This window comes from Haliaeetus albicilla, chromosome 7 (genome assembly GCF_947461875.1).
Source record: "Haliaeetus albicilla chromosome 7, bHalAlb1.1, whole genome shotgun sequence".
In the NCBI taxonomy this organism is placed as follows: Eukaryota; Metazoa; Chordata; class Aves; order Accipitriformes; family Accipitridae; genus Haliaeetus; species Haliaeetus albicilla.
Genome location: NC_091489.1, coordinates 7,507,049 through 7,520,310, shown reverse-complemented (window position 1 = coordinate 7,520,310; position 13,262 = coordinate 7,507,049). Strand labels below are relative to the sequence as shown.

General features: G+C 41.2%; 1 protein-coding gene across 4 annotated transcripts in view; it reads right to left on the bottom strand.

The window, feature by feature from the left end:
* The window catches only part of RPS6KA2 (ribosomal protein S6 kinase A2), a 308,863-nt gene that overhangs the window by 109,901 nt on the left and 185,700 nt on the right, over positions 1 to 13,262 (bottom strand). For all 4 annotated transcript variants that reach the window (XM_069786870.1, XM_069786872.1, XM_069786871.1 and 1 more), the window contains one exon: positions 1,383 to 1,499. In XM_069786870.1, coding sequence (XP_069642971.1) covers positions 1,383 to 1,499 — 117 coding nt within the window. The remainder of the gene's footprint in view (positions 1 to 1,382; positions 1,500 to 13,262) is intronic.

Genomic DNA, 13,262 nt, shown 5'->3' with positions numbered 1-13,262 from the left:
AGGCATTTCACTTATAAAATGCCTAAAGCTAGAAGGCCAACTTGGACAGTTAATAATGAACTACATCAGTACAATCTAAGACAGCCAGTGAACCACTTCCAAACTCTTTACTGCCTGAATCTGAAAACTGGCCATTCTGCCTCTGTTACTTTTGCAAAAGAGATTTTCTAATCTTGTTCTCCTTCTTGTACTGAGTCATACAGCAAATCTAATTTGGAGTTGTTTGATTTTTTACATTTCTGTAATATTTAAAACTCAAATATCATTACTGTGCTCTCAAGAAATTCTCTAGATCAAAACTTGGTAGTGAATGCTAACTTTCCTGATATCTCTCATCTCAGGGAACTTCTAATAGACTTGCTTATCGATATAATTCTTGAATACTCAGGAAGTTGTTAAATACTCTCAATATAGCTTCTTTCAGGAATCAAACTGAAGGCCCTGGATTCATTGTCAGGGTGCTCAGCTTTGGGCCGAGTACCTCGGCAACTTTTAGGTATAAGTCAGTTCTTCACATTAGCCAGAATGATCCACCATTGAATTGAAGGCTAGGAAATATTTTTTTAAAACTCCACAAAATAATATACTTAAAATGATAAGGACTTCCATGCCTGGTTTAAATTAGGCTGACTATTCCCCAGGTTTCAAAGTCTTATTTATTTAAACCACGGAAAGAGTTTAAGACTGAATTGACTCCTACCTCTTTCTCTCCATCTTTCCTTCCTATTCTCATTTCCAGCTGATAAATCCTGCTGAAGACGACTTGTCTTTGGGATTAAGAAAAGCCTTGGACTTACGATTAAAATGTTGTTTCTCCACAAATTAGCTTGTGGTCATACAGGTAGGGGTTTTTTCCCCCATGCTCTTGTCACGATTGCTCTTTTCAGCACTGGGGCTTGTCTCCAGGACCCTCTCAGCAAAGTGTATGGGCCTTTGAGTGTGAGCTGAAGAGCAGTCTGGGGCTTGGGAAAGTACTTGAGATCCCATTTGCCCTCAGTGGGAATTGGGCAGCTAACTTCTTTAAGCCTTTGAATGGTCCTGTTTACATCCTCCAACTAAGCAGCATTCACCTCCCTGGTGGGTAGGTCAGAAAGAGGGAGGGGGGTCTGATTTTATAAACAGCGATGCTCACTAATGCTCACTTGTGCTCATTAGTCCAGGTCCAGAGCCATAAGCACTATTTCCTAAATTCTTTTATATACAGGAAGCCAGCTAAACAGACAAAAGTGTTATTAAAATGAAGACAGAAGGGGTTTGGGCTTGCTTGTCTGCCTTTACAATATAATTTATATACGGACAGTGTTACCAGCATAAACGAACTCAGAGAAAGGACACGACATTTTCAATGTTGCTCTAGGTGATTAGATGGCATTAAAAATTACCTTTCCATATGAACCTTGTCCTAATACTTTCAGCAGCTCAAACTGAGAAGGATCTGCTTTTTCAAAACCTTCCTTCACATGATGACTGATGTCTATTTCCTTCACGATACCTTCTTCCTGCAAAGGAAACAACAAAACCCAAAATCCCCAAATCAGAGTTGTTATCCTAAGGAAACATATTGTTTATTAAAATCTCATCTTCTGTGCTGCTACAATCATGTATGAAATTTTGAAAATAGAAACAAATGCTTGTCCAAATATTCCACGTGCCTGTTACTGGCTGGGGATGGTAATGGCAGGACATCCAGGCCTGCTGCTTCTGTTTATTGACCCTCAAAGATATGACTGGTTAAAGATAGAATATGCAAGCTGAAACACAAAAATACACTGCAGAGCTTGGTGTGCCCATCACAGACCTTGCTAGCACAGTGGCATGTACTCAAATCTGTACTACAGAAGCTCCAGCACACTTCTCTCCACATCCTTTCTCATTCTTCCTCAAAGCATCATTTAAATCCACCTCAAAAAGCTCCCTTAGTCTTAAGCAGCAATTCTTCTTATGAGTAGGCAAGAAAGAAAAAGCATTGCTAAAGGCAGCTCTCCCTAGTTACCTCAAAGAACGGAAAGTTACTACTGGTAACCTTCTAAATAGAAAACAAATTAATGGTTTAGGTGTGAAAATGGGGGGGGTGGTGGGAGGAAGAATGACACATACTTTCTTGCTTGCAGGAACTAGCTTGAAAAGCTTTGCATTTTCCAGGTTCTTTTGTTAAAGTATTTCCACTGTCAATAGATGCACATTCCTCAAAGACACCCGTTGAACTAGGACTTTTATCTTGCAAGCTGTGACATATGGCATTTGGTTTAGCTTTTTTTTTTTTTTATGTTATTATGGCATGTTCCTCTAAAAAGAGAGCGACTGGGTCATGTGAGACCCAGAGGGACTACACAGAGTTTGCAGCAACCCAGAAAGTCATTGAGCTGAAAAGAAACCTCAAGACAAGGCCGGCTCTTCAAGGACACAGCAGTGAGGAAAGGTAATGTTTACACACCTTTTTATTTCTGTAGTGTTTTGTACACCTACATTTGAGCTTTTTTTCTATTCCAACTACTTGTTCTAACTTCTCTACACTAAAACGTGGATTTTAAGTACAAAACCTTTTTGTTCTGTCTCCCAGGTCAAAGGGATTTACTCATTTAGGAATAGGTTTGAACATTTCTGCACCCAGCAGAAAAAATTAGAATCTCATAAACATTATTTTTATATGGGATTTCCCCACAATTGTCCTTTTTCCCCAAGAAAATATCTTGATAAAACCTGGAAATATAACATTTGTTTCACATTCTTAAAAATTAATGTGGAGAAAACAGAAATAACATCCTAAAATGAAAATGCATTCACAAAAACATTTGGCCGATACATGTTCATTTACTAAATGAGAATAAATTTGATTCCCCTCTCCACCAGAAAAATTGCTATCACTTTCTACCAGCTGTAATTCATCTGATGCATGGCTAGCATTACCCAGATCACTCTCTAGTGTAGCTTCATCCCTCCTCTTCCCTACCCTGCCTTTTTACACTATGTGCTTTGGAACAGGGACTATATCCTTTTCTTGGTTTGGAAAGCTTCCTTCCTCTACTTTGTGCATGGTACCAGAATCATGGAAAATAATAATCATCTGACAGCAACTCATTTTTCTGATCCTAATTCCTCTAGTTTAAAGTTTGCCCAAAAGGAAACGCTTGAAACCAATGACCAGTTTTCCCAGAGAGATTTGAACGTTTTATAAGTGCATAACTGCCAGCACCTCTCCTCTTGTTTTTCTGGCTTTAATTGCTGTAGAAGACAGAATATCTTTGTGATATTAAAAATATACGTTTTTTTCAATTTTTTCTAGGTGAGAAAACCCATAGTAAACCGATACAAACTCAATACACTGTATTAGCTGTTTCCTAAGAAAACCTACAAGCTGTTATCAAAGGCTCCCCCAAGTTCTGAGGCAATGGCCTTTCATACCGAGGGACATGCATCTTTAGGTAAACTGCCTGCAGCTGAGAGACTTGCACACCGGTAAGAACATTATTTTGAGCTTAGCCCATCCTGCCACATGGCAGCTGAGGTGCCGTACCGGGAGCGCAGGGCTCACCACCCACCTTGTTCAGTGGTTACTCGCTAAGGCTAAAAATGACGCCCCGTGGAGTCAGGGCCTCCTGAGTCACCTCTACACCAGACCTCGTACGCTTGGGAGCGCGCTCTCCACCGAGGGCTTGGGAGGACTGGCTTCTTCTGGGTGTGCGGACACCCCCCTGACGAAAAAACTGCACGACGTTCTCTCAGGTCAGTGCAGCTTGAGGGCACCTAGTCACCGTTCCCCGCTTTTGCCCATCTCTGTTTTGCACAGAAGCACAGCAAGGACCATCCACTGCAACCTCCAATTTTGAAATGGATTCCGGAGACGAAGCTCTGCACAAAAGAAACGAAGCCCAACTTTATGTACACCCGATATCCTCCTCAGATTACACTTCTCCTTCGAGCTGACACCTTGATCTCAAAACCCGTGGATGAGATCTGCTGCAAACAGCAAACCCCTATTGAATTCAGTTAGATTGTATTTCAGCCTGAACCATGAAGTCATTTCAGCTACATTTGCAAGTTTAAATGATGAGCTTCAATTTGCCCATTCATATTAGTCATCAAAGTCACAGGCCTACAACCTTAAGCATATTTCTCATTGTGTTATTAAATTTAATATAACCTCTTTAGGTTCATAAAATGTGTTCGGTTACAGGAATATATTAGAAGTATTAAAGTGATGATAATTCAGCTTGCTGGAAGAATGCTTAAAAAATTCTAGTGTTCCCAGAGAAGAGCATAATTAATTCATAACTTGCAATAAAAATAACACTTTAATTACATGCATCTTTAATTAAAATCTCAGAGAAATATTATTTAAAAAGAATGGGACCAAATACAAGGCCTAGCAGTGTTTATCAGACAAGCACAGAGTTTAAAGATGGAAAAAAATGTTAGATTATGTGACTTTATAGAACTATAAAAACATTGGTTAGAAGGGGCTTCTGGGGGTCATCTAGTCCAACACTCCTGCCCAAAATATCACTGACGCTTGATCAGACCGGCTGGTTTTTGTCCACTGTGGACAAACAATGAGGCTTGAGCCACTTCCTACAAAAGATTATTCTCTTTCAATTTGCCTGGCTCAGAAATGCCCACAGTCATGTCAAACTGCCCGCTCCATGGGTCCTTAGGAGGAAGCAGGATATTTTTCTAGGAAGGCAGGATTTCCTGTGGATTTCCTGTGGTCTCCTCACTAGAAAGGGGCAGCAAAGCAGCACTGAAGAAAAGCATGCCAGACATCTCTTTTTTCACCAATTGTCACCACAGTGGCGTTACTTGTGAGCCGTCCAAGAGGCGGATAGTATTTTAGCTGGTATGACAAATCCACTTCCCGCTGGAGCAGAAAGCCAAACTGTCAGTACTTGAGGCTGAAGATGGACACAGCCCCTTAAAGGAAATATACACTGATGTGTTTGCACACATGCATCCATTTGCCTTGCATGTATTTCTATATTCTTATTACTTATTTTGCTGCATGAATTCTGGAATGACTTCTGTTTGTTTGCTTTGCCTTACTAGGAAAAAAAAAACCAAACCAACAATTTCATGGTTTCCTTTTAATATTCTTACTTACTTGGGATTTTTCCCCTATCATTTATGTCTTTTGGAGTCTCCCTGTAATAACTAATAGGGAATGTGGCATAATTTTTCTCAGGTACTGATGATCAGAGTGAAACCCAAACTATGAGAGCACAAGCATTGTGGGCAGATCTCCCAACTATTTTTGTTCTGAGTTGCATCTTAGGGACTTCTCTAACGTGGATTTTTTTCACTGGTCCAGCAAGTGCAGCACATCTGCAGTAGGAATTTGCATAACAACAATAAAACTGAGGCAAGAGATTCACAATACAGATGAAACCTGCACGCTGAAGAAGCTGTTTTGATGGAAAGGATTGCACTCTAGAAAAAAACACAAGCCAACTTCCAAAATGGTTTTGATCAGTGGAGTTGGTGGAGTCAAAAATGAACATTCCACAGTTTGGTCTTGCAACAGCTGTGCACAGCAGCCCAGGCCCTCGCTCCCTGCTGACTTGTCCCGACACTGCATTAGCAGGAATACTTGACTTGATGAAGCTTAATCTTTTGCAAACTTCTCTAAATATTTATGTTTGCACAAACAGCATCATCCTGTGACAAAAGAGAGATGGATGCCCTTGGCAGCTTGAAGAAAGCACATGGTCGAGCAGCACAGACTAGGGGAGGGAGGGCGATGAACTGGAATACATGATGAAAGAGGACTGGAGAGTGCTGCTCTGTGCTAATACGAGAGAATGACCTATTCAGGGCCTGATTCTATATTGCATTATTCACTCCAAGGCTTCCCCACAAGCCCCCCAGGATGGCAGAAGTTTTGGACACACAAGTAACCCAGTATTTGAACGGAAAGGCCATTTTGATCTCCTTTCCTTTGGGACGTAGGGGAAGAGAGCCTCTGCTGTTGCCCTGTGACCGGGGATGGCACAGACACATCTGTTCTGGCTCTTCCCGGCGGCAGCTGCTCCCTGTAGCACTGATCCCAGCTCACTTCCAAGATCTCCTCATGCAGACCTTGGATGGAGAGAGGCACTAATCTTCGGTGGCTGCTGGAGAGCAACCACAGAAAACTCTTCCAACTGCCACGGTACTTCCCGACTCGCTGTCACGCGTCCGCGTAGGATCGGGCAGCGCAGGGGTACGGACCAGGGAACGGGGTACAAAAAGTCAGGCAAAAGGGCGGCCCTTCCTGGAGAGCAGCTCTTTTCTCTTCAGCTTAATTGTGCATTAATTAATCACATTAATTGTGCCCAATATTTTTCAAGCACGTGCAAAAACTTCCCTCACCAAGACTTCCTGAAATGGCCTGAAACATCTGGAGAGGGAGTCACTCCAGAATCAGCTACTTTTAGTGATGGACAATTTTATGCAACCATATCACACGAGAAAAAGTTATGGTGCTAATATAAGATGATTATTGTTTTGCAAAATCAGTAAGACAGATTTCTTATTTTTATTCCTTGCCTGGCCATCTCCCCAGTTGCACAGGCTCAAGACTGCCATGCAGGTATGGCCGTAAAAGGTAAGCTTCATTTTCCAATAAAAATATATGCAGTTTTGATGTGCAAGTTCTCCAGTCTTCAGATCTGTTGGGCTTGCATGCTCTAGGGCCTGAGGTCAATGAAGAAATGAATGAAAATGTGGCAAGAGGAAATAAGAAATAATGGTAACTCTAAAGAGAATTTACTGTTGTTTGAGAGAATTGTTTTTCGTCTACAGCATATGCTCAAGATAGACTTCATTTTGTTACCGGTCTTGCCATTTGGCAGGTTACCGCCTAATATAAACCCAAATCACAACCATTTAACTTCCAAGTATCACAGGCAACACAACATTCCAAAATAATATGGTTCATTAGGAAAGCACATTTAAAACTCTGATGTGGGAATAGTTAGGACAGGATATGTGTGATAAAGATGAGGCCAGGTTTCCACCTCTGTTTCACAGGTTCTAATCTGGCTCAACCCATAGGAGAGTAATTTTTGTCAAGACATAATAGGCTATTCAAATGCTGCCTAGTGCAGGAAATGAATTGCTGGCCTGTGTTCAGTTCTTTGAGGACAAGCATCCATATTAAAAAAAAATGTATAGGAGCATTTTCATTAGCCTCTTCCCAAACCAGTCTCCAGCAGCTGGAGTAAAAATTGAGAAAGAAATCTCCCATTTTAAATGGTTTGTAATCCAAGTTCTGGCTTCTGTTGTGGTCTGGAAAGATGTCCACTGAGTAATAATACCATAAATGTGTCTGGTTGTTTCGTCCTCTACTGTCAAATTAACATTTGCTTTAGCAACAATGAATTGGACTTACTGAGCCCTTAGAGAAGCATGTGGGACCCACAGTGAATTCACTGGATGCTGTGCCAGGCCTTTATTTGGCTTTCAAGCATAAGGTCACCTACCTTCTGAAAAGGTCATATAAAGTTAAGTAATACACAATAATTTTGAGACAGGTTAGGATTTCTTTTCCAAACCTTTCACAAATGTGACTAGAAAGTTTTATCTTGCATATGGAATTCCACCAAGCAGGTCAAAACTTAGTCGAAAACAAAAACCTTAGAGCAATTTCTGTGGAGTGCAACACTATCAGTCCCTGTTAAATTCAGCAGACCTTCTTGCAAAGAGAACACCTATTACACTCTCTTTAGCACTTCTCTCCAGCTCTAACTTTTTATCCTACATTTTTTCTTTCTTCTCCCTAATGCATGTCTCTACAGCTGAGGTTCAGCTGAAATCAAAACAGACTAAATGTGAAGAGAGGAATCACAGAGAGCAAAGGCAGTGAATACAATCTGCTGGATAGACCGGTGAAGTTCGTGACTTGAGGTTTTGAGTATTTGGGAGATCTTTGATGAATCACTTAGGGTTGGATTCAGCTAAATAAATGCAAGTATTTATAGCGCAGGAGACAATGTTTTGAACTAATTGTCTAGCCTTACTTTGCAGTCAATAGCGAGAAGCAGGCACTTCATGATTAAAAGAGATTAGATGAAGTCACATCCTAAAAGTGCACATTTGTCTCTGCTGACTATGAAGAAAGCCTAGGATGACTTGCTGAGAGGGGGGCTTCTGCAGTTGTCTCAGATGAATTCATGTTTACTGTAAAATTTTGAAAAACATTTAAATAGAGTAGTATTGTGGCCAGATTTTTAATGGCATTACAAGAGAGATGTTCACAGATACATGCCATGGAAATTTTAACAGAACTTATATTAAACTGAAGTGTTTTTCAAAAGAACTTAGATAATTGAAACATCCAGGCACTTAAGAATTACTCTAAGGTGTTGGGAGTAATCCAGCTATCAGGATTTTGGAGCTCTGGTAAATTAGGCACTATTTCTACTTCCTCCCCAATCTGAAAAATAGGGATAGTTGCTTTTTGCTATCTCGTGGGAATACTGTGAGAATTAACATAGAAAAAAATGTGAAATTATCTCATACTGCAGTAAAACCACCTGAAATATATCCAGTAATACATGACATCAGGTGGCCTACAACCAGATTCTCCTCTAGCTCAGATTGAGACATCTTGGTCTTGAAGATTGGTGCTCTTTATCTGATGACTACAGTGTCTCTACAGACTCAGTTCCTGACTAGGACAAATATGTACAACACAATGCCTGTGAAGATGCATGAGAAGAACCATCTTCCTACTCAAAGTGCAGATATACATGAAGTAGAGGGAGATGCCAACTCTTGATCTAACTTTCAACTCTGGACTCAAATCATGAGCCAGGGTAACTCTAATTTTTATGTTAGTTCTGGTGCAAACTGCAATGGTCTATGTGGAGTGGTGAGTAGAAAGAGCTCATAAGAAACCTGTTGAAGCAAGGGGTTAAAAAAAGCAGAGCAAAAGCAGAACCATCTGGTCACAAAAAAATACAAACAGTTGGCCAGCCTTACTCATACAGCAGCACTCTACAAATACTCAAACACATTTGTGAACTTTAACAGAAACAGTCTCAAAATGAGTCACACCATTACGGGACAAAGAACTCCACTGTATTACTCTAAGCTACAATAAGTAAGACCAGGAACATTTTCATCAACATCCTACTTGGCATGGTTTACAGGTGCGCCTTTGGCCTCTACATCTCAGAAGGGCTGTACGGTCCACTACTGATTGTTTCTGCTGGTGAACAGGCAAAAGAAGAACACTTGCTGCTCATTCCCCAAGGAACTAACTGCAAGTAAGTCTGGATCCAGTGCCTAGAAGAAATTCTTGTTACTCCTAGAAGGATAAGCATTCTTGTTTCCTTCGGATGACGCTACATCACCACTAAACAGGGTTATGCAGACTACGTGCAATAGTAGGGGACAGCATACATCGCTGCATTTAAGAAAAAGAATATTCACTTCATACAGAAGCCTTTCCTATTTTACCCTCCCCTACAGCTCAAGTCCTGCTCCCAGGCCAGTAACGTGCCCTGGGCGCTGTGGTCTGAACCACTCGCAACCTCTCCGTGAGTGGTTTGGGTGGCTCCCGCCGGAGACCCTCCGGGCTGCTGTGGAACGCCAGCACTCGCAGGGAAGCCCTAACGTGACGGTCCGAACGTGACAGCAGCCCGTCGTTCATGCACTTCTGTTAGAGGGTACAGACAGCCCCCATACGCCTCTGTGTCCCAGCTTGCCATCTGTGAAACGCAAGTGAGGCCGTCTTCCTTCTTCACGGGGTTACTAGAGTATGAGGGCACTGCAGAGACTATGACATGCTCAGATTCTGCGATATTAGGCTTAGATAAGGCAGCAGGCAGACAAAAATTTGGGATACTATTCAAGAAATAGAAATACTTACAAAAGGGCTCCAGTTCCCTTATTGCTGTACTTAGCTGCTTCACAGACTAGAAAAAAAAAAAGTGCCTGATGTTTTACTAGTACATTTGAGTGTGAAATAAAAACCCCAGCTGCACTAAGAAGATAAAATGCTTAAGCAAAACATATTTGCAACCATTTCCTCACCGTTTCTCAAGTGATCCAAATAAAACACTGCTCACCATAGCACTGTAAATGGCACCACAGCACAGTAATTAGAAAATACTGTAACAAAGCCCTGGTGCATTTGTAGGGTGATTTTAAAGAACTGAATCATCTTTAATATGCATATTAAAGGAAAAATATCAGGTTTCATCTCAAAATGTGAGGCAGAGTGGGCAAAAGGCTGTAATAAGAGATAATCACATTACTGAAGTGTTGGATTAGTCAGTTCAGGAAAAATACCAGTCTGCTGTTTACAAATCACTTGTAGCGTTTGGTAATTATCATTTTCTCTCCAAGAGGAATACTAGCCTGCTAGCACATTTTGCATCCTCCCGTTAATTAAATTAAGCATCAGCTAAGCGTTCAGCCAGCTTGTACTTCACAAACTGGAAGACTGTTGCCATTATGTTAGGAAAAAGCACGTTGTGATGAGGTTCATTATCTCGGTGGCATCTTACAGGCAGAGTATTAATAGGGAAATGGACTAATGTGAGGTCATTATGGAATCAAGGCAAACACAAATTAGTTTTAATGCTACTGTTCACAGCTTGGAGCGTCAGTGAAGGCACTGAACGAGACAGGGTGATGGAGCTGCATCAGGCAGAGAGAAGACGGCAAAAGGGAAATTTTAGAGAGAAAAAATGACAAGATTTCGCAACAATGCTGGACAGAGGAAGAAGAGGTGGAGGGCAGAGAGAAAAGGGGGTATCAAAAAGGACACTGCACTTACAGGACAAGGGCAACTGTCGTTTGTGCCTATGCCAACTGAGCAGTAAACAGAGAAGACTGGGAGAAAATCATTTGGACTTTACAAACTATCATAACTATCATATTAAACAACATGAAATGCAACTTTTCTCCCTTTTATGCAGCAGCTTAATCCCGTTTAAATACCTAGCCATCTCCCTGCGCTGAGGAGAGAGAGTGCAGGTATGCATGTACATATTGGAGCGATCCAGTGGGGAAGCTGGTAAGCAGCCCTGGTACGCTCAGAACTGCTCCCAAAAGAAAGGGTGAGAGCGTGATGGGGAGCAGCTAAGGGCCCTGCAGGTCCAGTCTTACCCAGTAACTCAACTGGGCTGCCAAAACACAAGCAAATGCTGTGGATCCAGGCTCTGCTTATTTATGTAGATTCAGGTTTTAATTCTTCAACTTATACAAAAAGCACACAGATAAAATAAAATAAAATTAAGTTACACAAAGTACCTGACAATACCTTATCTCAAGCTGGGCTCCAGTTTCATGAACAAATATTTAACAAGGGGTATTAGAACTGCATATTTATCTCTTCAGCTATGTACTTTATTACATCCATGGCTAAGACGCAGGTCATTATTTGCAGAAATACGTATTTCAGTGCCTAAGGATTGTAACTATGCACAAATATCTGTCTAAACAGATTTTCTGCAGTCTACTGGAAATCTGGCCCAGGAAAAGGCTCATCATGTTTTGTGATTTTGTGAACTACTAAGAAGCCTCTAGTTTAGTTCATGTCCCTCAAAGATTCACACGGTGGATCTCCAAGGAACAAACTGCTAACTGATTATCACACTTTCTCTTTTCTGTGAAGGGAAAAATTGTTTACAATTACAATGTTATACAGTACTAAACAGAAGCATATATTATGTATATACACTGCACTGAAAAGATGTGTATTTTAGGAATGAGAATAAACAAAATGCAGAAAATCCATCTGGATGCAAAGAAACACCTTTGTAATGTTGTTTGGAAGACTGCCTTATTTCAAAGAGGTCAAACTGCTGCACCAGTCCTGCCCTTTTGCAGCAATTTCCAACGTATAATGTGGTTTTGTATAACAAAAGTACTTGTGGTAAGTTTGATGGTTCTCAGCTGACTGGGATCTTGATGAGCTTATCACTAGAGCTTTACAGCTGCAAAAATCAAAACCTTTGCATATAACATTGTAATGTCAAATTCCTAAATATCACCAGACATTTTTGTTTTATTTTAATTATTATTTATAAAACAACTATATATAAGTGTGGAAAAGAGCCATTAAATGAATATGCTCAAATACAGGAATGGATCAACAACAGTTCAGCCAAAGCTGATCCACAGCCTACCGAAGTCTGCAAGGATTTCCAGAGTAGGATTCATCCAAACATATGTCTCTCTCTGAGGTAGCTGTCTAAGCTTCTGTACAGCTGATGGAGAAAGGGGTGCCTTCAGGCTTTGGTTTGTATTAGACAAAAGCAGGCCTCTAAAACAGGACTTAGTAAATGTGTCCCTTTCTGCTGACTGTAAAGGAAAGCTATGCTGATGTGTTCAGGTAGAGATTGATTCTCCCTTCCCACGTCCCTCAGTGACTCCTTTAGCATCAGATGGAGCATATGCACTTTTCAAAAGATGTACGCTGCATTTTACTGGATATTTCCAGGTCAGCCTTTGATCGACCCACCTTTTTCACTATGGATTTTCTACAGTCTCCATCAGACAACGTGAGATGCTCCCATCTTTCTGGCCTGATGGATACTTGTACCAACTATCGCAACATCCTTCTGCAGGGATGTTCTTACCCTGCCTGGATACTGCCGTGATCTGCCACCAGGAATCACAGAAATCAAGGCTCTTCTCGGACATAAAACTGGAAGCAAAACCACAACGCTGTGTCAGACATCATGCCAAACTTTCACACTGGGGAAAGCTTCAATAACTATGAGAAAACGTCAGTTTCTTCAGCCTCTTAATTCAAAATACATGTTACTCTTTAGCGCAATCCTTGCAGTATTTGGCCCATTAGATCCCCTGACATGACTTAGAAGGCTGCCAAGACAACTTAAAACCGAGCGCAATCACAGTGCTCACCACCACGTGCCTGCAGACTGCGAGACGTGGCTGTCAGCTGCCCTGCAGCCTTTTTACTCTGTCGCAGCCGTGTAAAGGGATGTTTACATCAAGTGCTCTTGGTTCTCATCTTCAGGCGCTTTATTCACAAAAGCCCTATTGAAAGCAAAGGTACATGATGACGAAGGAAGGAAGTGGAAAGGAGCTCTTTTTGTTTAATCCATTTCCGTGCAGAAGCCTCTGCAGTCTTGAAGTATTGAGGATATCAGGTTTAGAGCAAATTCACTGCTCTAGCCTCCATTCTGCAAGGTTTTTTTTAATGTATATGCAAACATGCAGAAGGTCAAACTGAGATCACCGAGTTCCTGCCAGGTATTTTTCATTGACCTGTGGCTATTTCAACATTTTCCTGTTCTGGCTGAAAACTG